Source organism: Schistocerca gregaria, chromosome 2 (genome assembly GCF_023897955.1).
Source record: "Schistocerca gregaria isolate iqSchGreg1 chromosome 2, iqSchGreg1.2, whole genome shotgun sequence".
Classification (NCBI taxonomy): Eukaryota; Metazoa; Arthropoda; class Insecta; order Orthoptera; family Acrididae; genus Schistocerca; species Schistocerca gregaria.
In genome coordinates, this window is record NC_064921.1 from 870624808 (window position 1) to 870651992 (window position 27185).

The following is a 27185-nucleotide window of genomic DNA, read 5'->3' on the forward strand; positions in this document are numbered from 1 at the left end:
CATTCTGTATCAACACTGTAATGTTCATAATGTTGCAAAATCATTTCTTTTACTTAGTTCTGGTATTTTGGCTCATGTTTTACTGAAGCACTCCTTCATCATCAGCACTTAAAGTATACCATATAAGTATGAGACAGAAAGGTTGTTGGCATACTTTTGTATTCATTTCCTTATAAGGTTGCCTCATCATGAGTCCAAAATAAACTGAACTTATTTCCAAACGTTGATCAGTATGAAAGGAAAAGACCTTACTTTTACCTCCGTACAGAGTGTGTAAAGCATTTGTGATATGTTAATATAATCCATTAGAAAAATATCTGAACTCAGACACTTAAATTTCATTCGCATCTTCCAGCTGAGTCATTTGAGCACATGCAGTAAAAAACTGGACAGGAAGTGTCAGAATTAAAGTCTGGAACACAGTGTTAAATTATCAAAAAATGTATTACAAAGTGCATTTCAGATCAAAGAAATAACAACCTTCATTCCACTAACAACCTGGTAGTGAGGTAAACTCACCATATCTGCCCCAACCTCTCCCCACTGTGGTGCTAAGGCAGCAACGGTTTAGGGGAGACTCTGTGAGGTTTGGAATGATAAGAATATGTTTCCCAGAAACGTTGCTGCTAGGTCTCTTTGCAAATTTTACATTAAATTATGCACCACATCAAAACCTCGACATTTTGCAGAAACATAATTTTCAGTTCTTTCTTCTAAGTTGAAAACCGTTACTATTTTACTCAGTGTACACATCCTGAATATCAATAATTATGTAACACTTTTCTTGAGTATCAGTTAAATTCTTATTAAGTTATTTCTTCAAGGACTTTCTTTCTCTGAAAATACTTCAGCAGAAATCAAACACTCATGCCCAGTAACACCGGAGTCTGTTCGAGAACATTTTTCCACACACACTCCAACTTTTCCCTCATACATTTTTACTCATGTCAGCTTTCGCTAGTAATTGTAATATACACTGTATACAAATCTTGTACTTGGTCACCTCTGTCTCCCCTTTTCACTTTGCGCTCAAAGTGGCCGCTGCCGATAATTACTGTGATATGTCCTGTGCAGAAATCTTGTACCAGTGGCACCTCTGCTGCCCCTCTCAGCTTGGTGCTAACCCTGATTGTTGCTACTGAAGGGACGAAAACAGAAAACACTAGCAGTCGAGCATTCACAGTTTCAGAATTTTTAAGTTCGTTGCATCACTGAAGATATTAGCGTGCAGAAGCAATATGGCAATCAAAATAAAAATTAAAGGCTCTGTCACACACATTACAATATGCCAGGAAATTAATCTTTCATAAGTTTTAACTTCCATTACATTGTGGCTACTATCGACGAAGGAAGTGAAGATCTTTGACATTAGTTTGCTTGGGATTGATTCTGTATATGTGCATACATGCTTGTAGTGTGTGTGACATAAAAATTAATAATTGAGTTACATCAACTAGATGGGTTCATGTGTCTATCTCCGACTAGTTTAGTAGCCGAAACCAGCACTGGTGACCTCACGTCACTTCCGTTCTTCAGTTTCGTGTGTTATTCAATGTTCAATAATGGAAACAATGGATCGCCTCCCATGGGGAGCATCAGACTCTGTGTTTCCTGCGTACACACCTGACTACGACTGTGAAACACAGGTGCCAACGATAATGCAAGACACGCTTGTAAATGAACATATACATCTGTATTCTACCGGGCCACATGTGACTAACCTAACACTCACCGAAGCACGCCGGCGCTGGCACACACACGAGGGCGCAACGGTCTCCAAGCTTCGCCAGCTGCACCAGACTTTGGTTCACTCCCTCTGAAGGCAGATATCACCTTGCAGTACCTCACCACTGCGCAACCCGCATCTCCAGCGGTTATTCACCCTCAGCAGCTGGCAGACGTTAGTTTCTAAAAGTGTCACAGAGCTTTCCTAGCCGATCCCATTTGTCGACGACCGCGGTCGTCTCATTCATGTTGATTGGCCTCGAGTCCATGTCTTTCGCATCAAGCATCACTTAAGGCAACTCCTTGTTCCACTACCACGCAATGCTCTACTCCAAACGTACATTCGCAAAAATTTCTTCCTCAAATTAAGGTCTATGTTTGATACCAGTAGACTTCTCTTGATCAGTAATGCGGTTTTTGCCAGTGCTAGAGTCCTCCTTGCTCCTTGCTCGGTCCGTCATGGATTGTTTTGCTGCCTATGTAGAATTCCTTAACTTCATCTACTTTGTGATCACCAACCCTGACGTTTAGTTTATCACAGTTCTTATTTCTGCTACTTCTCATTACTTTCGTCTTTCTGCGATTTACTTTCAATCGATATTTTGTACTCATTAAACTGTTCATTCCATTCAGCAGATCATCTAATTCTCCTTCACTTTCGCTGAGGCTAGCAACATCATCGGCGAATCTTATCATTGATGTCCTTTCACATTTAATTTTAATTCCGCTCTTGACTCTTTCCTTTATGTCCCTCACTGCTTTTTTTAATATATAGATTGAGCAGTAAGGGTGAAATACTACACCCCTGCCTTACACGCTTTTTAATCTGAGTACTTTGTTGTTGGTTTTCCACTCTTATTATTCCCTTTTGGTTCTTGTACATGCTGTATATTAATTACCTATATTTCCATATAGTTTACCTGATTTTTTTCGGATTTCGAACATCTTGCACCATTTTACATTGTCGGACGCTTTTTGCAGATCGACACATTCTATGAACGTGCTTTGATTTTTCTTTCCATTGTCAACCGCAACGTCAGAAATGCCTCTCTGGTGCCCGTTACCAAAGCAAAATTGATCATCATCTGACACATCCTCAATTATCCATTCTTCGGTATATTTTTCTTGTTAGCAACTAGGAAGCATGAGCTTTTAAGTTAATTGTGCTATGGTTCTCACCCTTGTCGGCTCTTGAAATCTTCTGAATTGTGTGGATGATATTTTTCCGAAAGTCAGGTGTTACATCACTAGACTCATACATTCTACTCACCAACGTGTATAGACGTTTTGTTACCACTTCACCCAATGATTTTAGAAATTCCAATCGTATGGAATCTATCTCTTGTGCCTTACTTCATCTTCAGTTGTCCAAAGCTCTTTTAAATTCTGAATATAATACTGGATCCCCTCTCTCTTCTCTATCTACTCCTGTTTCTTCTTCCATCACATTATCATACAAGTCCTCTCTATCATAGAGGCCTACATTGTACTCTTTCCACATATCCGCTCTCTCATGTGTACTTAACAGAGGAATTATTATTATACTCTTGATTTTACCGTTCTTGCTTTTAATTTCAGTAAAGGTTATTTTGACTTTTCTGTACGCTGAATCAGTCCTGAAAATCATTTCTTTTTCCATTTCTTCACATTTCACTTGCAGCCGTTTCGCCTTCGCTTCCCTGCACTTCCTATTTATTTCATTCCTAAGTGACTTGTTTGTCTGTATTCCTTAATTTCACCGAAAATTTTCTTTTGTTGAACTTTCGTCTTCCGAAGTATTCCTGCTGTTACCCATGGCTCGGTTACCTTCTTTGCAACGACGATTTTCTTTCCAAATTGTGTGACTGCACTGTTTAGAGTTGTCCATTCCTCCTCATCTCGACTGCCTAGTTAGCTACACATTATCGCAGTATCTACAGCCACAGAGAACTTCAAGCGAACATCTTCATTCTTTAGTACTTCTGAATCCCACTTATTTGCATATTTTCTCTCAAACTTCTTTGCACACTTCTCTCAAACTTCAGGCTACTCTTCATCACTACTAAATTGTGGTCTGAATCTATATCTGCTCCTCGGTGCACATTAGAATCCAACATCTGATTTCGAAATCTCTGCCCGACCATGACGTAGTCTAACTGAAATCTTCCCGTACTTTCCGGCCTTTTCCAAGTATACCTTCTCCTCCTGTCATTTTTGAACATAGTATTCGCTATCACTAGCTGAAACATATTGCAGAAGTCAATCAATCTTTCTCCTCTGTCATTCCTAGTACCAAGCCCATATTCTCCGTAACCCTTTCTTCTACTCCTTCCCCTAATACCGCATTCCTGTCTCCCATGACTATTACATTTTCAACTCTCTTTGTGTACCGAATTACACGTTCAGTATTGTCATATGCTCTATGTCTTCATCTTCGGCTTGCGACGTCGACATGTATACTTGAACTTTCGTTTTCAGTGACTGTTTGCTGTCGAGTCTGATAAGAAAAACCCTATCACTGAACTGTTCTCAGTAAACCATTCCTTGCCCTATCTTCCTATTCATTACGAAACCTGCTCCAATTATATTATTTTCTACCGCTGTTGATATTACCCTATACTCGTCTGACCACAAATCATAGTATTCTTTCCATTTCACTTCACCGATCCCTACTATATCTAGATTAAGCCTTAATGCTTTCCTTTTCAGATTTTATAGCTTTCCTATCAAAATAGTGGCATCTCACGCCCCGACTCGTGTAATTTATCCTTTCGTTGTTTATTCAATCTTTTTCTCGTGTTGTGACATTACAGCCTTTATCACTGCGATTTTTAACATGTAAAAGTTTTTTTTCTGTATTCGCGTCAGTATATGCGAACTTTTAACATATACCAATGAATGTTGTAACCAGATATCTTTGCCGCGCTCCCGAAAAGCGCAGAATATCACGATAGCTATAAACTGTTATACGCTGCTATCGATCAGTAAAAAAACGACGCACCTATGTTTCAAAATAACAATTGCCAATTTTTACTTCTGCAGGGAGCCGCGCCGCTCTCTAGCTGTTCTTCTGTGAATGTGTTGCGAGTCGGACGCAAAAGTATTGTGCTCCATACTGATATAATCATTTTATTGTAACTTTAAGAGTTTAAGTGATTAAAAATATATGTAGCCACAAACAAGCGAGAATGTGTATCATGAAAATTCGCTCCACCGCCACAACGGGTGGCCATGTTAATGGAAGTTTCCGTTTCATAATATAATACTTGAAGCCTTGAAGTTTATTTAATTTCAAAGAAAATCCCTCAACCTTATTTTCATTAATTATACTTGTGATAATATTTTCTGTTTAAAAGATTTATGTAGCATATGATCCAGCGTGTGTTCTGTCGGAACAGGAGGCTGTCGTGACGACATCGTTATAGTGTTTATTCCAAGTTTTTTCAGTTCCGTTTATATGTTCGTACAAATCCAATTAGTTGGTCCCTTAGGTTTCTTTCATGTAACTTCTGTCTGTTTTCTCCGCGCGATCTGCCTCCGAAAAAAATTTCTGTTCATTTTTTAGTAATTTTCGATATCGCGAATGAGAAAAGACAGCCGCCTCCTGCTCCGAACGGAACACCACGACTTTTCTAACGTCGGAGAGTACCGCACGAATTTTCCGCTAAAAGGTAATAGAATTTCTTAAAGCTGGATCAATTACACGTTTTGCTGCTGTTCTCCGACAAATCTGGTGTGATTAATAGTAATTTATTCTGTCACGACAAAAAGAACCAATTTTACTTTTACCAAAGCAACAAAACTTTCAATTAAATTACTAAAAAAAATCATACCAGAGTGTTCACCTGTCCCTTGGCAGTCCCCTCCTGGAGACCTAAATGGTGGACTAGTCAGGAATTTTTTGCCAATGAAGAAATCATCATGACACTTTCTCAGTTACACGCCACATGTCCTGTGGATACACATTATGTGCCTTTAATGCAGTGGATTCCATTGCCTTCTGCATTCTCATGCCGTTGGTCATTGCTGATTATTCCGCCTTTAGAGGTATATTCTCATTGAAAGGGTAAAAGAGTGCCCTGAACTTCTGTCCGCTCCCCTTCTCTCTTTAACAAGATCGTTGGCTGAATGCAGGGTGATTTCTTACGTCAGATGTCTTCGGCCGCCACTGCTAATGATTTTTATTCAAAATATAAACGTGGCGGTATTCGAACCCAGAACAATGGATGTTTTGACTACTGATCAAAGACTCTACCCTCAGACTACAAGTGCCAAGCAGTTTCCATCAACAGAGTAAAACCCCATTGGACCATCAATGATGGACCTTCCTTGGCTACTGTTACTGATATGGGAGAAACATGAGACGACGCTACTGCCTCATATGACGATGACTCCACCCAGTATGTCGTGCAGCTGGGATATGCGAGTACTCTTCATTTTCTGTCCTCCCACCCTTCCCCATTCCCCACTCAGTACTGCCGTTTTCACAGTAAACGTCTTCGACTTTCGCATCGACGACTTCTCCATCCAACTCCATGACACCACGATCTTAATGTTTGCTACTCCGATGCCCAAACACGATGACTCATCCACCACTCACATCTATTTACTTTTGCTATTTTGGAGTACTAGTCAATGCTGACAATGTCAACATGGTGTCCAGAATGGTCAGAGACGGCTGCCGCTCAATTATTGTTCTGCTGCCAGTGCCTTCACAATATCTTGAGAACTTAATGGAGACACACCTTTCCCGCAAGGGCCGACGCCGGCAACCGCCAGTTTTTCCAGGCAGTTGCGTCTTGAACTACCATCTCTCACTGAGAAAAGGCCCAGCTGTTCCATCCTTCAGGACCAGCTACGACATAGCTGGTCATAAAAGCTTCCTATGTGGTCCTCCCGACGCTGGCCGACCACCGCATCACCCTGCGTGGCTCTTCACCAGTCTCGTTAGTTCCTCCTCTTCTCTGTGCTCCGCCCAACCAGAGGTGGGGAGGGGGGCGTGGGGGAGGGGGGTGGGTGCCTCAGCGGTGGCTGGCAACATTAAACTGAACAACTTTGGTGAAGGAAGTGACAGTCCTCGATTTCAGTTTCCTTTGGACCGTTTCTGTATATGCACAAGCTTGCTTGTAGTGGGTTTGAGATACAAATAAATAACTGAGTTATATCAACTAGTTGGGTTTCAGTGTCTATCTCCACCGGATTTAGTAGCTGACACCCACAACATTTTCATTTACACAGTTTCAGATCAGATGGAAATTCATTGACTCTTTTCTTCAGTTAATATTAAAGATAGCCAATATTCACTGCAATGAGAAATTTATTGAAAACTGATAAAAATTCATTCTAGATGATCAGTCTTCATTCACAGTCTGATCTGAATTTTTGAGAACCAGAATCATAGTCTTTGTCTCCCATTTTCATTAGATCTGTTCATTCTATATTATCTGCAATGTTTTATGTATTACAGCAACTGGTGTCCATTTATTTACAGAAGTAGGTATGTAAGTATCTCTTCATAATATGGGTGCATAAAATGATTGAGAACAAGGATAACAGAAACAGGAGAACAGATAGGGATCATATAATTACCTTCTGCACACTCCATCCATGAACATTGCGGAAATATGTAGGTGCTTGAGTTAAAAGAGTGAACATTCCCCATATACATCCCCATGCAAGCATTATGTTCGCAAGGAGCGGCCAGCTTGTAAGAATTTTACACCATGGAATAGGAAGCTGCAACATAAATTTGTCCAGTTACATTTCAGACATGAGGGAAAATTATTAATTTACACATTAGTCACTGTTTATAATAAAACAAATTTATTCTTTGCTGAAAGTTGTTACTGTTTGTACCACATGATTATGTTACAGCACAATACCGACTTGATATGTCTTAGAGAAGTTCTGAAAATTTACAAATCTATGTAATTTAGTTTTCTGATTGCAAATTTGAACTTTGGCACCTCATAAGTATGAAAAAAGGCATACAAACTTTTGCCCATAACTTCAGAGTTGTGCATTCTTTGCGTAAGAGTTTTCTATATTAAATTAAACAAGACTTAGTTGTCTTCAGTCCCAGTCCTCTCTTATTTACATATTAAAAGACAGTTCTTAATTCATTACTGAACCACTTCTTTCACTGATTAATTGGCTTCTTTTATTACCGTTACTGAAAGGAAAGGAAAAGGTATAAGGAGCTGTGAGATAAAATATGCAATGTAATATATGTATATAACATGGAAGTAACATTATTTCTAATATACAGAAATGGGTAATACTACATATTAGTTTCTGTCCTTTTATCCGGGAAGGCCTGAGAAGCGAAAAGTCCTCTACCCCATTGCTATCTGCTCACTTGGAGGAACCTTAAGGAGAACATAGTTCATGTCAGAGGTGATGCTGTGATGTTTAGGGGCATATTTTGTACTGTGACTTAGGACACTCGTTCACATTAGCATGAACATGTACCAGGATGTTTATTTCAACACTCTCAGTGATCAAGTACTCTACTTTCCACTACATTTTCATGATAACTGTGTTGAGAACACTCTTATTCCAAGATGAGAACTGCCATGTCCTGGTTTGACGAACACTCAGGCACGTCATCACTCCTTGAGTAGCCTCCAAAATCACCAAAAACTGATCCCACAGCAAATGTGTGGGACTAACAGGAAGACTGGGTGACATGTGACAATCAGTGCTCCCACAACATAGCTCTACAGGGTCTAATCATCACTGAATGGCTTCACATGGATCTGCCATACCTGAACAAACTCAGACAAAATTCCACATCAAACAGAAGTCATTATAATTCACAGAGGTCACAATCTTAGACATTAGTGTGATTTCTCTTAAGGATTATTATTTCTTTTCTTGGTGTATTTAGGTGTATTTAGGTTGTTCCAGACATTTTACATAAACTATTATTCGTATTTTCCAATTATGCTAAATGTCCTTATCATCCTCCCCATTCAATCTTTCTTTAAAAATGGAAGCATGTTTGTGTCATTTAGTTACATTTACTTCCACCCTTCAGCATCCTACAGCAACACAATTTTTAAAAGATAGAAATACAAAGTTAATGAGGGTTAATGAATGAATGAATGAATGCAAAAATGAAAACAAATAAGGCAGATACCAAGCAATGCTTTCCAGTCCATAATTTCAATGGACGATTTATCTAAAATGAAGCACAAGATGAAGAAAGTGCTCAAGATCAAAACTGTAGGGAATTTAGCCCTTCTTAATTTAGTGATGACAGATGTTACTCAAAACACAGCTCTTTTAGGTTAAGAGGAACATACTGGAAGGAAATGAACAAGCCTTTTATTTACAGCTGCTTTCTATTTCTAAGGGAGTGGCAAAGTTGAAATACATAACGACACCCCAAAAACCAGAAGGGGACTTTACCCAACCATTGTGAGACTGAACTGTAGGGCTATCTACATAATCCACTGAAGTAAAATGGAAGTGACGTGCGACTAACAGTTATTTATACAATCATGTGGTTGTAATCTCTATGAGTCCTTCAATTAGTTGTTATTTTTCTATAACAGAAGATACATTAATTTCCAGAAAATCCTTATGAGTGTCTATGCTTGTTGCTTAAAGGCCACAATAATATTGAAGCAATAAATGACTTAAGTGAATGTATAATGAAGTAAAACATAAAATATACATTTAATATTCTTACCAATACTATTCCAGCACTTGTTAAATGAAAGTCTTTCATTTTCTTACACTGAGTTTAAAGTAAAGTACTTCAGAAGTAATTTCAATAATTATCAATACAATTAGATTATCTTTTGTTATTAGTGGTTGTTAGTATACTGCTTTGCCAGTTAATATAAAACTTGAGTAATTGCACATCCCTAAAAGCTCTCTTAAGCTGTAAGATTTATGGAAATTAATGAATGATAATAATTATTCACAGCTAATTCGTAATTTCACATACACAAATTTTTCATAAGCAGAAATATCAAATCAATAAAAGCACCAGTCTCAGATCAAACCAATATTAGTGGTAGGCTTTCTTCATACTAATATTTATGCTAGAGCAATAGTCACCTTCTTTTCAGAAACACTGTCCCCAATGCCATTCTGTATGTGTTTGAGCTCTGACTCACTAATTCTGGGATGATCTGCTGGATTGTCATACACAAGCAACCACCAACCGATGAACCATATTATTCCAATTGTACCAGTTACATAAAACACTGCCTGCCAGTTGAAAAAGTGAATGATCATCCCACAGAGAGGGAAGGTCAATGCGGCACCCACAGAACTACCTGTAATATTTTTGAAAGAACTAGTAACAAAACTACCTTAAATTACATGACACTGGCATGAAACATTAAAATGTACATAAAAATATCCACATTAAAACATTTTTCACTAAGAATAAAACAGAAAGGCTCATTTCATATTGATTTACATAATTCTAAATCTGTATGCTGGATAATGCAACAGGCAAACACTGAAAAACATTTATTTGCATTTTTAAATGTTACATCTTATGATTAATTCAACCACTTATTTTTACTTAGTTTACATCTACAGCTGCACTTTGCATGCTACCTGACGGTGTGCAGCAGAGTGTACTTTGTGTACCACTTTCACCTTCCCCCTTTGCTGTTCCAGTCATGAAGGGCCTTCATGTCTTCAATGTCTTTTTCCAAGTTATGTGTGGGAAGAAGCAATGTATTAATTGACAATTGGAGAAATGTACTCTCCCAAAATTTTAACAGTAAGCCACATGGTGATTCAGAATGCCTCTCTTGCAGCATCTGCCACTTGAGTTGGCTGAGCACCTCCATATGGTTTCATGCTTACTAAATGAATCCTAATGAAACGTGTTACTCTCCTTTGGATCTTCACTGTTTAGTCTGTCAGTTCTAGGTGGTGTGGGTCCCAGGCTGGAGAGCAATATTCAGGTATTGGTTAAATGAGCTTTTTGTACGCTACCTCTTTTGGAGGTGGATTGCATTTCCTGAGGTTTCTTCCAATGGATCTCAGTCTGGTATCTATCTTACTTGCTTTTAGTTTTATATTATGGATTCTCTTTAAACTGTTCTGTATACATACTCCTAGATATTTTATGGATGTGATTACATCGAGTGATTGTTCTACAATCTTGTAATGACGCAATAATGGGACTTTCTGCCTATTAATATATAAAGCGTTAGATTTATATTTTATTTTTGTTGAGGGTCAACTGCCTGTATTCTTTCCATTACAATTTTCTTGCATTGATACTTCTCTGTACACAGAATCATCATACACAAAAAGCCTCACAGAAATTCCCAATACTTGGTATATATATATATATATATATATATATATATATATATATATATATATATATATATATATATATATATATATATATATATATATAATGACACATTAACACTTTATGTAACGAAAAGTATTTTATTACAAGACACTGAAGCAAAGTCGTAATTCACTAACGATCACTATAGCAAGAGAAAACAGACTGACTCAGAGATGATATCACTCAGCTTCACAACAGTTCAGGCAGATTCTCGATAGTCGATCAGCTGTCAGCTGTCAATACTCACCACAGAGTCCACCCCCCCCCCCGCCCCCTCTCTTCTCAGCTATGTGGAGCATGGAGATGGAAATGAAGTGCTGGTGCTGTGACCGATAGGGAAGAGTGGCGACCGGTTGTCGTCAGGCAAAGAAATGTGCAAGATTTCACGACCAGTCATGTCATGGTGGACTCATGAGGGAGACACTACTGGAAACTTTCTCGAGGCAGTGTGAAGTCGTGCATCCCAGAGACCACATAGTCCCGTAGCCAGTGGGGAGGACACAAAGGTCGACCCACTCAAGAGAGCAGGATTGATGGGTCCCACCGCATAGAGGGATGATGCGCAATTAGTGTAACAGTGATAGAGAGAGGATCATTGTTGCCGACGGAAGCCACGATGTTGTCTTCGTCAGTGTTGTGTGGAAGCTCGAATGAGCGGAGAACAGCGATTTGGGCGTTCCTGAGTCGTCGAGCATATGTGAAGGAGCGTGGAGAACGAAAAGGCTGCCATCTCGCAGTTGGAGAGAGAGATCCTCGATGCAGAGTGCAGATATGTAGACCATGAAGATGGCAACACATGGAGACAGTGTAGAGGTCACATAGGGAAAGGGCACATTGTCCAGCAGGGGTTCATCATACACAGCACTGGTTTCGGCAGCTACCCAGGCAAAGGTGAACTCATGGTTGGTGCACATGGATGAAGGCATGTCTGCGGATGACATCTCAGAGCGTCGGATATTGACAGGGGGTCTGCGTCAAGGGTCCAGGAAGGTTTAACTCTGTTAACCGACACAATCTGTTGTTTCCCATTGAGACAAGTGTCTAAAGTAATGTTCGCGCACCAGAGCATCCTGTCCACGCCAGAGTAAGGAGGTTGTAATACTGAATAGACCATGTCATCTTGGAGTATAGTGAACTGCGCGAGCAGTTGTAATACTGAATAGACCATGTCATCTTGGAGTATAGTGAACTGTGCGAGCACACAGAGATGGAGTTCGGATGTTGGCAATGTGTAAGAGGACGCGCCCGGGACGGTGGGGAGATCAGAAGGGAGGGGAGTTCAAAGTGTTCAACACACGTGGCAGGGAGTATCAAAGACCCGTTATATAAGATTTTGGCTAAGGAAGAGTTTAGGTAGTCTTTAAAGGCTGTGTGGGTGCCGAGTAACAGCCACAGAAGAGCCTCTAACCAAGAGCCTAAGTAACACATGAGAGCTTCTTTAAGTGTGTGGTGACAAAATTGCTCTGGGGGTGGTACATAGTCGTTTGGAATTTGTTGACACTATACAGGGCACATAACCTAGTAAAGAGGAGTGCCTCGAATTGTCTCCCTTGGCTGGTCATGATACAAGAGGGACAACTGAAGTGGGAGAGCCCTGTAGTGACAAAGACTGAAGCGACTGAATCGTTAGATACCTGAGAGGGTAACAGGCTCTACCAATCTTAGGGCATGAACGATGACTGGTAGTATGTACCTAAACCTTCAAAAGAGGAAACAGTACCCACGAGGTCGAGGTGTACATGACGGAACCGTCCTTTCGGTATTTTGAATTGTGCTAGATGGAGATGAGCATAACGGCCGAACTTGCTACCCAGGCAAGGTAGGGATGTATATGTCCAAGAGCAACAGTCGTTTTTTAGTATAGGCCAGACGAAACGTTCTCTCACGAAGCATGTGTCAGCTTTAATTCGTAGGTGTGCTATGTCATGAATAGCCGAAAAACTTTATGTTGGAGGGAATTATTCTAATGTCAATGAAGAGGTAGTGTCTCGTTGTAGATTTTGAAAGTCTGGGTCTTCTGTCTCTATGTACCCTAGTTCTTACAAGTCCAGGAGGGAAGAAATGGCATACAAACGCAGAATGTAATCGGCGACAACTTATCAGCCTTCTTAATGTAGGGGACGACTGTGGTATACTGATTAATGAGCTCCATAGGACAGAAACGTCTCGGGCAAAGATCGTTGGTATGATTCAGGAACGTATCCGTGAGCGGTTTGTAATCGGTGAGGATCGTTATTTCACCTCCTTCAATGTCCTCACGGAAGTATCGCACGGCCTCATGCACCACAACAAGTTCCTGTTCGAATACTGACCACTTGCACTGAGAAGGGGAGAGTTTCTTTGAGAACAAATGGAAAGGTTCGGCCGTATCGTGGATGTGTTGCTGAGTAACGATGCCGTTTTGCAAGTAAGTGGATGAGCGCGTGTAACGGCGTTCGTGAAGATAGAATGTGTGGGTCATGTCGTCGGACCACTGAGCTTTCCGCGCCACAGAAGTGTTCTTTCCCACCAAGGCGTCCATCAACAGGACCTGGAGAAAAGCAGCGTGAGGTATATGGCGTCAGAAAAAATTTACCACTACGAGGAATTTACTACAGAACGCGTTAAGTCTTTGGCAATGGCAGGTCATTGATAAATGCTACGCAGTCCAATGTCGCACGGTTTCCCTCAGTGTTCATGATGTGACTGAGCAAGGTAACACTAGTGTGGCGCGATTGTTATTTTTGTGGTTAATCTGCACACCGTGATCGGGGAGTGCTTTAAGGACCTGTGCTAAATGTTGTTCCTGTTCCTTGGCAGAGGTGGAGTAGATGAGAGTGTCGTCGAGATAGGCATAGCAAAAAGACGGGGAAAAAAGTACAGAATCAATAAACTGATGCCCCGTCTGAGTAACGTTATGAGGCTGGATGGTTGAGTTGTTGAGCAAATTCTTGTATGTGAGGAATAGGGTAGCTCTCCATAATTGTACATGCTTTGAGCTAGGAATAGTCCTCACGTAACCAGAGTGAACTATACTTCTCCAGGACTAGATGAATGGACAGTGACCAATTGCTATCCGCTTGACACATGATTCCGCCATTTAACAGTTTGTGAAAGGCTACTTTCACATGACAAAGTTTCTTAGAGTTTAGGTGCCGGACCATGTGATGGACCGGAGGGCCTTCTGTAATTGCTAACCTATGGTAAGTACTATTCGTAATCGTACCAAAGAGAACAGTGGAGGTAATACAAGCATAAGAACAAGAGATGGAAGTACCTGACCACGCAAAACATTGCTAGTTTGAGTGTCAATGACCTGAGTTATATGAAGCGTGGTTGGGGATAAGGGAGTGGCGGCCACAGAGGCAGAACCCATGACATGTAGCAGCCAGTAAGTAGTGATATCGTTGACTGTGTTTTCCACACTATCACAGACAGACCTGCTCCACGCCAGCAATTCCTACTGTCATCAAGGAATGTAGATTTTATGATGATCTCTTAGAAAATCGAAACCGGTCATCTAAAAAATAAAAATTAACAACTTAAATGCGGTAACAACTGTGTTTATTAAATAAGTTATAATTAACAGATTGCTGTTTCTCCTGGGACGATGGCCACGTTGGGTAGCCGAGCGGTCTTGGGCGCCTTGCCACGGTTCGCGCGGCTGTCCCCGTCGGAGGTTCGAGTCCTCCTTTGGACATGGGTGTGTGCGTTGCCCTTCGCGTAAGTTAGTTTACTTTAGATTAAATAGTGTGTAAGCCTAGGGACCGATGACCTCAGTAGTTTGGTCCCATAGGGCTGTACCAAAAGTTTCCAATTTTCCTGGAACGATGCTCGCACTGTAAAAAGTGATGTCAGAGCTGTTGGTGGCGCAAAGAACTAGAATTGCACGGAGAAGGCTAGGAGCAGTGCAGGAGGGGGAATGGCACTGGCATCTGCCATGGTGTCTACCAGAGTCGTGGAGTCTGAGATACAGAGATTGCTGCGGGGAGGAGCCTCTTTGTTGGACGACTGATGTAATAATGGCACCCTGCATCATGACTGCGAACTGTGACACCTAAATTGGCCCATGTGTTGGGCTTGGCAAGGCCTCAGGTGGGGGAGGGGGGGGGGGGGGTGTGAGCGGCAGGTCCTGGCGGAATTGCCATAGGTCACATGGTACCAGCATAGTTGATATGCTGGACGTGGAGTGGGCTGTGATGTAGTCGTTCCATCCGTCGAGCAGTGTCAGATGGAGTAGCAGGTGCCAGCCACAGTCCACCAGTTGCCATGGAGTAGCTTGTCGAGGTGCAGCAGCTCATACGCGACCGCTACCACAAGGTCACAGGGGTGATGGGTAGTAAGCAGTAGCGCTGTTACCAACCTATGAGGGAGGCAATGAGCAAGCATAGGGAGGACCTATTGGTGGCAGATGACACAAAGTAGCTGAAGTTGCAGATCAATGAGAAGTTTGTCGAGTGACATTGTGCACAAGGCATCAGGCATGTCCTCCCAACCAATCTGCGCTTGAAGGTGCATCCACAGCTGTGAACATGTTCTGCTGTGGAGCTGTACCTCGTGGATGATGTATCACTTCTGACAGAGGGCGCGACAGGTACTCAACAATGAGGGACTTCGCACTGATGTATTTACGTTGAGTAGGTAGCTTGAGAAGCAAATCACTAGTGAGTTCAGTAAGATTTCGGAGACAGCTGATAAGAAAAATGAAATGAGCATCGTCGTTAAAATTCCATTAATGTCCACGATGTTGTCCATCAGGGCAAACCATGTTTTTGGGCTTTCTTTCTGCAGATAGGGAAGCCTGGGGAACCTGCCAGCAGGAACGTGCTTCAGGGTAGGGAAGGAGCTGATGAGCACATGGCGAAGAGGTAGGTGGTCGCAGGAGGACGCCTTGTGATGTAGAGCAGCAGACAAGGTAGACAGAGGATGCGACTCATCGACTGAAACCTATATAGGGGGGGGGGGGGGGGGGGGGGTGAGCGAGCCCTGTCCACACATCACATACGACACGGCTTGTGCAGAAGGCTACTGCACTGGTGTGGATGGGGCGACAGGGCCCACCAGAGAATGGTTCAGAAAGTTTGTACAAACAGTTCTGACGAGTAAACAGAACATTGCACCACATGCAGATAAACAAAATTCACTGGCTGCTGAGGCAATGAAATCGGAAACAGAAGTGCGGTTCAGGACGTAGTGGTGTGACGATATGTTGTTCCCGTCATGGCGGCGTCGGCCGCCTGAGTCTAGGCGCTGGAGCACCAATATGATGTGAATATACATGTGCACACGACTCTGAGAAGTGCGACGAAACCGGAGTTTTCGCTTCGCAGTCGGTGTTCATTGTAGGCTCCAGGAACACGAAAGAGACGAATCGGGGTCACCAATGTGGGAACGAGGGAATATAATGCCATGCAACCACTTTATGTAATGAAACATATTTTATTACGAAGCACTGATATCGTAATTCAGTAACGATCACAATGAAACAGACCCAGCTAAAGAGCGTATCACTCAGCTTCGAAGCAGCTCAGGCAGGCTCTCGGTAGTGGATCCGCTGTCGATAATCGCGACAGGCCCAGTAAGACTCCTTTGGGGTTGTAACAAAGCTAATGGAACCTTCCCATTTGTTATGTTTTTCCCCAAAATTCTTGTTTTTATTATATATATATATTCGATTATGGTCATTTATATGGAATGTGCACAGTACATACAAACTTGAATATTAACTCATGGTATGGCCAACGTAGCCTTAGTACCTATTACAGTCTATTAGTTACTTACGGTCAATAAGTGTAATCAGTTTACCTAAAAACCATGCTAGTTACAAACTCGTGTAATTTTATATTTCGTTGTCATTGTTCAGATGTAAACATATGCCTGATTACTGTCTCCCTGATAAAGTAGAGGATAAAGATATGAAATATATGGTAATAATTATAGCAATTATACATTCAATGTTAACATGTTAGCCAAGATTTACATTCGTTTAGTTTCAGAGTAATTAGCTCCCTTAATTAAAATACTGAAAATATTGTTACTGAAATAGAAGCCCTTATTTAGGCAAACTAGCCAGCGTAATTCGAGATTACTGCTCTATCTATAAGTCCTCATTTAAACAAATCTTATTCTGGTATTCATTTACTCAGAAACGTAAATCTTTATTTCTAATTTGCAGAATGCCAGTAAACAACAACAGCTGATAGTAATTATAATTATTGCAACATTATAAAACAGACGGTGGAAACCATTTTAGCCAGACTGTGAAGAGCTGTGAAATGCATAAAATCTATGTCCGCTCGTACGAGAAAATGTACCGCAGACGATGTAGCAGAAGTTACAAGTCAGAAAATGTACCGGATTATATATCTACAGGGTGTTTCAAAAAAGACCGGTACATTTGAAACGGCAATAAAAACTAAACGAGCAGCGATAGAAATACACCGTTTGTTGCAATATGCTTGGGACAACAGTACATTTTCAGGCGGACAAACTTTCGAAATTACAGTAGTTATAATTTTCAACAACAGATGGCGCTGCAAGTGATGTGAAAGATATAGAAGACAACGCAGTCTGTGGGTGCGCCATTCTGTACGTCGTCTTTCTGCTGTAAGCGTGTGCTGTTCACAATGTGCAAGTGTGCTGTGGACAACATGGTTTATTCCTTAGAACAGAGGATTTTTCTGGTGTTGGAATTCCACCGCCTAGAACACAGTGTTTTTGCAACAAGACGAAGTTTTCAACGGAGGTTAAATGTAACCAAAGGACCGAAAAGCGATACAATAAAGGATCTGTTTGAAAAATTTCAACGGACTGGGAACGTGACGGATTAACGTGCTGGAAAGGTAGGGCGACCGCGTACGGCAACCACAGAGGGCAACGCGCAGCTAGTGCAGCAGGTGATCCAACAGCGGCCTCGGGTTTCCGTTCGCCGTGTTGCAGCTGCGGTCCAAATGACGCCAACGTCCACGTATCGTCTCATGCGCCAGAGTTTACACCTCTATCCACACAAAATTCAAGCGCGGCAGCCCCTCAGTGCCGCTACCATTGCTGTACGAGAGACATTCGCTAACGATATAGTGCACAGGATTGATGACGGCGACATGCATGTGGGCACCATTTGGTTTACTGACGAAGCTTATTTTTACCTGGACGACTTCGTCAATAAACAGAACTGGCGCATATGGGGAACCGAAAAGCCACATATTGCAGTCCCATCGTCCCTGCATCCTCAAAAAGTACTGGTCTGGGCCGCCATTTCTTCCAAAGGAATCATTGGCCCATTTTTCAGATCCGAAACGATTACTGCATCACGCTATCTGGACATTCTTCGTGAATTTGTGGCGGTACAAACTGCCTTAGGCGACACTGCGAACACCTCGTGGTTTATGCAAGATGGTGCCCGGCCACATCGCACGGCCGACGTCTTTAATTTCCTGAATGAATATTTCGATGATTGTGTGATTGCTTTGGGCTATCCAAAACATACAGGAGGCGGCGTGGATTGGCCTCCCTATTCGCCAGACATGAACCCCTGTGACTTCTTTCTGTGGGGACACTTGAAACACCAGGTGTACCGCCAGAATCCACAAACAATTGAACAGCTGAAGCAGTACATCTCATCTGCATGTGAAGCCATTCCGCCAGACACGTTGTCAAATGTTTCGGATAATTTCATTCAGAGACTACGCCATATTATTGCTACACGTGGTGGATATGTGGAAAATATCGTACTATAGAGTTTCCCAGACCGCAGTGCCATCTGTTGTTGACAATTGTAACTACTGTAATTTCGAAAGTTTGTCTGGCTGAAAATGTACTGTTGTTCCAAGCATATTGCAACAAACGGTGTATTTCTATCGCTGCTCGTTTAGTTTGTATTGCCGCTTCAAATATACCGGTCATTTTTGAAACACCCTGTAGATTTCGAGTCTGGGAATTTATTCAATAATTCAGTGATTGTTTTTACTGATTGACTGTGAATTTGTAATTAGTTTCATCGACTGCGTTAATCTTCAATAATGATTATCATAGGATTAAACTGTGAAATGTGTTACTTCCTAATTATACTGACTGTGCACAGCGTGTGTGTTTTGATATTATTGTCTACTTGCAAAGGACAATATAATAAGTGACTGTGCTCAGGATTTACTTGCCACGCGTTAATTGTTGCGAATCATTAAGTGTATGTTAGGTTACTGCGCTCGAACAATCACGTTCTAGGACATCAACCGAGTGACTATGTGGCTAACCGGTTATCTTTGCATAATTTTAGTGAGTGAAACTCAATGTGGCCATAAACCGTGAGTTCAACTTCAAAGTGCAGTTAAAGTGTTAAACAGTAATCTCAGTCTAAACTACATCACTGATAGTAGCCTACCTTCGACAACCACTTTTCAGCCAGATTCGACAGAGGCGCAGTTACCTGTTAGCACAGGTAAGAACAGGTACGTTATATTTACTTTTACACCTGAGGATATTTCACTGTTAAGAAGCCATGCTGTGTTGTCTTTGCTAGGAACTCTTCATGTCAGTCACACAGCTAGTCTGATATTTCCTGCACTTAGGTTTTGTTCATTAAGTGACACTGCATAACAATATGAAATGTCTTCTGGAAGTAAAGGAACACATCGAGTTGCGTGCCGATATCCATTGCTTCCAGTGTCTCGTGGACAAACAGAATGAGCTGAATGTTAAGTCATCGCTTTAGGACTCCATGTTGATTCCTACAAACGAGGTTTTTGGTGTCCAGAAATGTCATAATACACAAGCGTCCAAAATTCTGCAACAGATCTATAAAAATGGGAATTATCAGCGCTTTTCTGAAATCACCAAAAATGCTTCGCGTCTCCAACGACCTGTGGTAGGGGAAGGTGGCCCAAAATAACGTAGAAGGGCAAAATGACATAGCGGCTTTTTCTTAAATTTGGCTGTCCACAAGATGACAGTATTTAGTTTACTTGATAGCTTATGTTGGCTGCACTTTGCCTACAAAAAGTTAATCTTTGCCTGCTTCCATTTGGAAAGGTGAGATGCAGGAAACTATTTTCGAAGTTAAAGGTACTAATTTCTCTGTTAAGAAACTTTTAAAACAGTGCAGAGTGGATTATTTGCATGGAAGATTTACGATGAGGAGGATATCTTATAAAAATAAGTCTTTGACTCTGCAGCAATATTTTGATTATGTGTTTGTTAGTTTTCAAGGTTATGACCAGAGATTACGTTTGTGCTCAAAAAGGCCATTTCGTTTTTGCACTGCTCCATCATACAGCTCACCGAATGCTGAAATGCAGTGTGTCTGTTCATAAAAAGCTTATTAGAAATTAAAACGGTAACTATTAACAGCAAATAGTATTTTTTATAACTGAGTCGTGAGATTCTAAGTTCTTGGAAATAATTTGCGATAAATTGGTATATTTTATGAATGCATATTATTAATTTGTTAGGATTATAGTTCTAACACTTAACCAATATATATATAACAATTTAATGAAGGAATAATTTTTCTAAGAGAAAAGGTGTGTCATTTTGCTCCACCAGATATCCCAAATGACATGGAGAGAACATTTTTGAGATAATGAATTAAGTGTGAAACTAATTATTTTATAGTGACTTCTTTATGGATATGCTACTCTAATGGAAAATTGCATGTATGTAATTTTAATTGGTGTACATGTGCTGTGAGAAACAATTAGCGTTTTAGAATGTCATTCTGGGCCTCTTTTCCCTACACATCTGTTAGAAGAGGTGCAAGTTCATTCACCTACTCTAGGTGTCCCTTCAGTCTCAAAGGCCTTTCGTCTGTTGAGTCATTTCAATCGCTTTTCTATCCCATCCTCACTTATTTTGGTACATCATTTTGAAGTTCATGCAACAATTTCCACAGGGTGATTTTCCTCATTGATACCAGGTTTGGAAATACATGATCCTTGATTTCTCCTTCTCTCAGTCCTCCTCCATTTTGATGTCAATTATTTTCAATAATGTGGTCAGATAATCATTCACATCTTGAAACTATCATTTTTGTAGGCTAGTTTTCCCGTTATTTCTGTTGAATTCGCACACGTATTGACAGGTTAAACAACAGCAGACATTGTATCATGTTTCACACGTTTATTGCTTTTTCTTATTAAATGGAGCTTTCTATCGGCTGAGACATAATTACAGATGGTGTAAATGTTGACTGTCTCAAGCTGAGGGAAGTAATTGGCTATGGCTTTGTGGTAAAGGCACCTGGACATTTTATTGATGCGGGACGTAAAATTGCTTCTGTCCCTTTGCACTTTAACATGTAAATAACTGCTGCCAAATACAAATGTAATTCTTTCATTACTGGGTCCAGGTACACCAGTCATCTCATACAATAGTTAAGTAAAGGACATGCTTTAACAGCAATTTGTAACATGTGGCATTTAAATGTAATTCATTCATTGTGTTCTGTAGATCTGCGTGTACTAAACGAATCACAATTTTTTTGTGACCAACACTGTGAAGAATTCACAAATTTCTACACAAAGGAAACCTCAACCTTAGGGCAAAAAATAACATTTAAATTGTAGTGCAGAAGGTGAATGGAAGACAATTTTGTTTGAAGAATCCTGGAAAACTTCAGTGCATCAACTGTAAGTGAAACCACATTCAATTCTGCTAATTCTGTCATGCATCACATAGGGTTTATTAAACTAAAATAAGAGAGATTAAAACATATTGAAAGGCACATCATATAGATAGCCATTTTCCCCACTCCCTAAATGATTGGGCTGGAACAGGAAATCAAAATTATTGGTATTAAGTTTCCTCTTCAATGTGCTGTACTAAATATCCTCTTCAGTGCACTACGCAACTACTCTACCTTGCAGAGCATATACGTAGTTATAATTTCCAGCTGATCTTGTGATCAAGAATGGAATCTTCATATTCAAAAACCGGTGGAATAGATATGGAGCTGTTTTGTATTAACGCTCAGTAAAACAAGAAACTGAAGAAGGACAACATTAATAATTGGTCTTTTCCAAAAATAAAAACTGCTTTAAGTAATAACACACAGTTGTGTCTTAACATTTGTATAAGCATATTAGGGGTCGATAAGGAGACCTATGAGGCATTGTTCACATCCTTATCCACAACTATATGGTGTCCCTTCAGGTCCAACACCCTTCCCTCAGTTGCTTCTCTATCCTATGGTCAGATCTCTCGATGTCAGCCATTTTGTGGTTCGTGCGACGATGTAAAGGAAGCATTGCAGTGCAATCTTCCTCTGTGAAACAGCTTTGGAAAATGGCAGTTAGTATATCGGCCTTTTGCCGGCCGGTGTGGCCGAGCGGTTCTAGGCGCTACAGTCTGGAACCGCGGAACCGCTACGGTCGCAGTTTCGAATCCTGCCTCGGGCATGGATGTGTGTGATGTCCTTAGTTTAGTTAGGTTTAAGTAGTTCTTAGTTCTAGGGGACTGATGACCTCAGTAGTTAAGTCCCATAGTGCTCAGAGCCATTTGAACCATTTATATCAGCCTTTTCTGTGTCGTCCATCATTTCATTGCGATTATGGTCACAGAGTGTCTAGACAAATGACTTCGATCCGTTTACTGATTTAACGTGAGACCAGAAATTCTTGTGATTTTCTGTAAACTCGGTATACAGAGTTTTACTTTCGAACTTGTTGAACGCTTCACGCATGGCTCACCTTGAGGTAATTTTTTTTAATTTTTTTTTTCTGTGAGGCTTTAGCTACGTTTCAAATTGCAGTGAAGCTCTCTTTGACTTTCTGGCAGTTCTCTAACATGGCTATCAAACCACAGAGGGACTTTTCCATCCCTCATGACTATGCTTGGCACATTTCTGTGTAAAGCATGTTTTACAATGCTCTTCAGTTTTGAGCAGTGTTAGTATTGTTTGCTCTGGAGGTAAAATTTTCGTGCAGACCCCTCAGGTAATCTAAAATCTGTTTCTCGTCGCTCTTGCTAAACCTGAAGATCTTCTTGCCTTTCTTTTGTATTCCTATTTACACTGAGGTGACAGAAGTCGTGCCGAGCCTCCTTCTGCCTGCCATAGTGCACTAACTTGACGTGGCATGGACTCAGCAAGTCGTTGGAAGTCCCTTCCAGAAATATTGAGCCATGCTGACTCTACAGTCGTTCGTAATTGAGAAAGTGTTGCCAGTGCAGGATTGTGTGCACCAACTGGCCTCACAGTTATGTCCCATAAATGTTCAATGAGATTCATATCGGGGGATGTGGCTTGCCAAATCATTTGCTCGAAATATCCAGAATGTTCTTTGAACCACTCGCGAACAACTACGGCCCGGCGACAGAGCGCATTGTTATCTGTAAAAATTCCATCGTTGTTTGGGAAATTGAAGTCCATGAAAGGCTGCGAATGGCCTCCAAGTAGCCCAACATAACCATTTCCAGGCAATGATCGGTCCATCTGGACCAGAGGACCCAATCCATTCCATGGAAACACTGCCCACACCATTATGGATCCACCACCAACTTACACAGTGCGTTGTTGGCAACTTGGGTCCATGGCTTCATGGAGTCTGTGCCACACTCGAAACCTACGATCAGCTCTTAACAACGGAAATTGGGACTCATCTGATGAGCCCACGGTTTTTCAATCGTCTAGGGTCCAAACGCTATGGTCAAAAACCCAAGAGAGACGCTGCAGGTGATGTCCTGCTGTTAGCAAACGCACTCGCATCGGTCGCATGCTGCCATAGCCCATTAACGCCAAATTTTGGCGCACTGTCCAAACGGATACGTTCGTCGTACATCCCACATTGATTTCTGCGGTTATTTCACGCAGTATTGCTTGTCTGTTAGCACTGACAACTCTTTGCAAACCCCACTGCTGTCGTTTGTTAAGTGAAGGCCGTCGGCCAGTGCGTTATCCATGATGAGAGGTGATGCCTGAAATTTGGTAATCTCGGCACACTCTTGACACTGCGGATCTCGGAACATCGAATTCCCTGACGATTTCCGATATGGAAGGTGCCATGCGTCTAGCTCCAACTACCATTCCGCGTTTAAAGACTGTTGATTCCCATCGTTTGGCGATAATTAAGTCGGAAACTTTTTCACATGAATCACCTGAGTACAAACGACAGCTGCTCCAATGCACTGCCCTGTTATATCTTGCCTACACAATGCTACTGCCAACTCTATATGTGCATATCGCTGTCCCATGATTTCTGTCATCTCAGTGCACAGCTTTATTCAGTGATGCTGTAATGACCTTTTGACCACAGAGTCCCTGTCCTACACGAACTGAGTTGAAAAGTTGGGATCTGTCAGCAATAGGTCTAATGTGTTATTTTCACGAGTCTGTACTCCGATTTACTGCTCAAGTAATTTTTGGATAAAGTACTTGGAACAATTTCCATGATTGTCTGTCCCTCCTACCTGTCTTAATTAACTATGTCCTTGCTTCAACGTGAGAACACGTATGGGGCGTCTTTTACAGAGTCCTGTGTTCAACAGTGAGCTCTGAACGGCATCCTCCAAAGCCTGTGCCAGTACCGGCACTTTACTCCGTCGTATGATCGCTGCCTATCCATCTTTACAGAGCGGTCAAGCATCCGACATTCACGCCCTGCGATGAGGAGAGGACTCGAAAACCTTGTTACCCACTCTGGTTTCACCGTCTTTGAACTACTTTCTGTAGATGCTCATCGTAGCAGAACGCGAACAGGCGACTAGCTTCGCCATTTCCTAAACTGGCAGGCACTGGGCCATAACTACCTGCCGTTTGTCAAACTTGCGTATATCTGCGGATTTCCCCATTTTATGTCAGTATCGTCACTGGGATGACTCACAATCGGTCTCTGCTCTGCTTACACACTTTGATTTCCGTGTCACGTATCCGCACGCCACCAGAAGGCATACAGCCTAGCGAAGGGCAGTACTCATAATGTTTTGGTTTATCGATGATAAGCGTACTTTTCCGTATTTTTTCTTCAAAAGAATCTGCTCGCAGTGAATTAGCGTATACACTGTCCAGTCGCATTAATGTAACCACCTGTCAGAAGTCTGAACAATCACCTTTTGCAGTGCGGACGTGCATAAAGAGGGTCAGTGAGGCTCTGGAAGGTACCGGCTGTGATGTGGAACCATGCAAACTCCAGCATCTTGGCCAGGCGTGCTAGGCTTCTCGGTTGAGGATCCACGGTGTGAACAGCCCGATCGAGGTAGCCCAACAGATTCTCGACTGGGTTAAAATCCGGGGAGTTTGGAGGTCAGGGGAGCAGTGTAAACTCATCCTGGTGTTCTTCGAACTACACACATACACTGCGAGCTGTGTGACACGTTGCATTGTCCTTCTGATGGATGCCAACGTGCGGAGGAAAAACAAACTGCATGTAGGTGTGGACAATGGTCCACAGGTTAGACGTATACTTTTGTTGGTCCAATGTTCCTCCGAGAATGGCCAGATCACCCAGACGGACGGCCGCAGCTGTGGCCGAGCGGTTCTAGGCGCTTCAGTCAGGATCTGCGTGACTGCTAAGGTCGCAGGTTCGAATCCTGCCTCGGGCATGGATGTGTGTGACGTCCTTAGGTTAGTTAGGTTTAAGTAGATCTAAGTTCTAGGGAACTGATGACCTCAGATGTTAAGTCCCAAAGTGCTCAGAGCCATTTGAGCCATTCCCCGGAACGTAACACTCCCTCCTCCGTCCTGGACCTTTCCAATAATTTTTGCAGGGTGTACGCTTTGAGACCTTTCAAGTCCAACGGAGCAAAAACCGTCATTCATCTGAAAAGGCCACCTGTCGCAGTTCACTTCAGCAGACGTCCGGTTGCGTACTGGTGCACAAATTTCAGCTTTTGGCGCCGATGAGCAGCAGTGTGATCCATTTATAGCAACATTCAGTGAACGGTCACTCAGCAGACACATTTGGTAGCCTCTTGGTTCATTTGGGAGATCAGATACTCAACAGCTTCACGACTATTCGCCTGATCACTTGGCATTACCTACACAAAACCATGGAACATTTATTATATTTGTAAGTTGACTTGTTGCCATTCTATCCAATTTCACATCAATCTCGTGAATATTTGTTCATACTCTTCTACCTCTGCTTTAACACTTCTAGCAATCGCATTTGTACATTCGACAACTCTCCCGGCTAGATTGTTGAAAGCATTGTCAGCTACGCTCTCAATCTTCTTCTGCCACTGTAAGCACTCTTCCATACTGCCCCACAATTCATTCTGCAGTTTTTCTACTCTCGTATCTGTTGAACCACATATCGATTTCAGTTTTCTCTGTATGGCACCCATTTCATCTGAAAATTTTCCCATTCCGTTTGTACACCAGTTGCTTTTCTCTCTACCGTGTCCTCCATCCCCAGTATAAGTTTTTCTTGCTCGTCTGTTAATTCAGACTGCCTCTTTCCTAATATCGCCTTGAAATCTTTAATGTAAGAGTTCATATCCATTTTTACATTTTAAATGCTAGTGTTCATATTATTCGTTTTCGTTTTTACGTTTGAAAGACTAAAGTTCAAATCCATGAATACTTGCTTCAACCATTACATAGTGTCTTCCCTAATTACGCTTCCCATATCAGATTTGGTCTTCCTCGAGCACTTTCAGAGCCCTGATGATCGTTAAAGTATCTAGTACGACTACATGTTGCTTAAGTTAAATCATAATGTAGTTCTTCTGACACCTCAAAAGTAACGGCTTCCTCATTCATGTAACATGAAGTCTCCTTTCCACACCATCCATTGCCTGGCAGTTCGTCTCTATACACCCCACCAGCACTGCTCAGTGCCAGTAAGATGCGTAACAGCATATAGGTCCATGTCGGTAAACTGCAGTCTGTCTCCCTTCCAACCTACAGTCTTTCTTACGTCTAATAGTTAATGAAACGGAATTATTAATAAAATGGACAGTCAGACTTTGCCTTGTACCATTAGGACAGAAGTATTTACGGTATACAAAAGTACAGTTCTTTCTTTTTCAAACTGTCCCACATTACATTCAGTAATTTCGTGTAAATAATTAATAATGTACTTTCACACAGTGTGGTAGTAAACAAATAATTTACAACTAGAATGCATGCGTGATTGATTATGAAAGTATCATGCTGCATTCACTGATTGTATTCATGTGGAGGAACTGATGATCAGACCTGGTAGCAGCAAATCTCTGGCTGTTCAGTGTTCATGAC

At 41.6% G+C, this 27185-nt stretch overlaps 1 protein-coding gene across 1 annotated transcript in view; it reads right to left on the reverse strand.

Annotated features, from left to right (window-relative positions):
• The window catches only part of LOC126336590 (sialin-like), a 141875-nt gene that overhangs the window by 28297 nt on the left and 86393 nt on the right, over positions 1-27185 (reverse strand). Inside the window, exons 5-6 of the mRNA XM_050000451.1 lie at positions 9775-9995; positions 7294-7440 (exon numbers count right to left, since the gene is read on the reverse strand). Of these exons, the coding sequence (XP_049856408.1) occupies positions 7294-7440; positions 9775-9995 (368 nt within the window). The remainder of the gene's footprint in view (positions 1-7293; positions 7441-9774; positions 9996-27185) is intronic.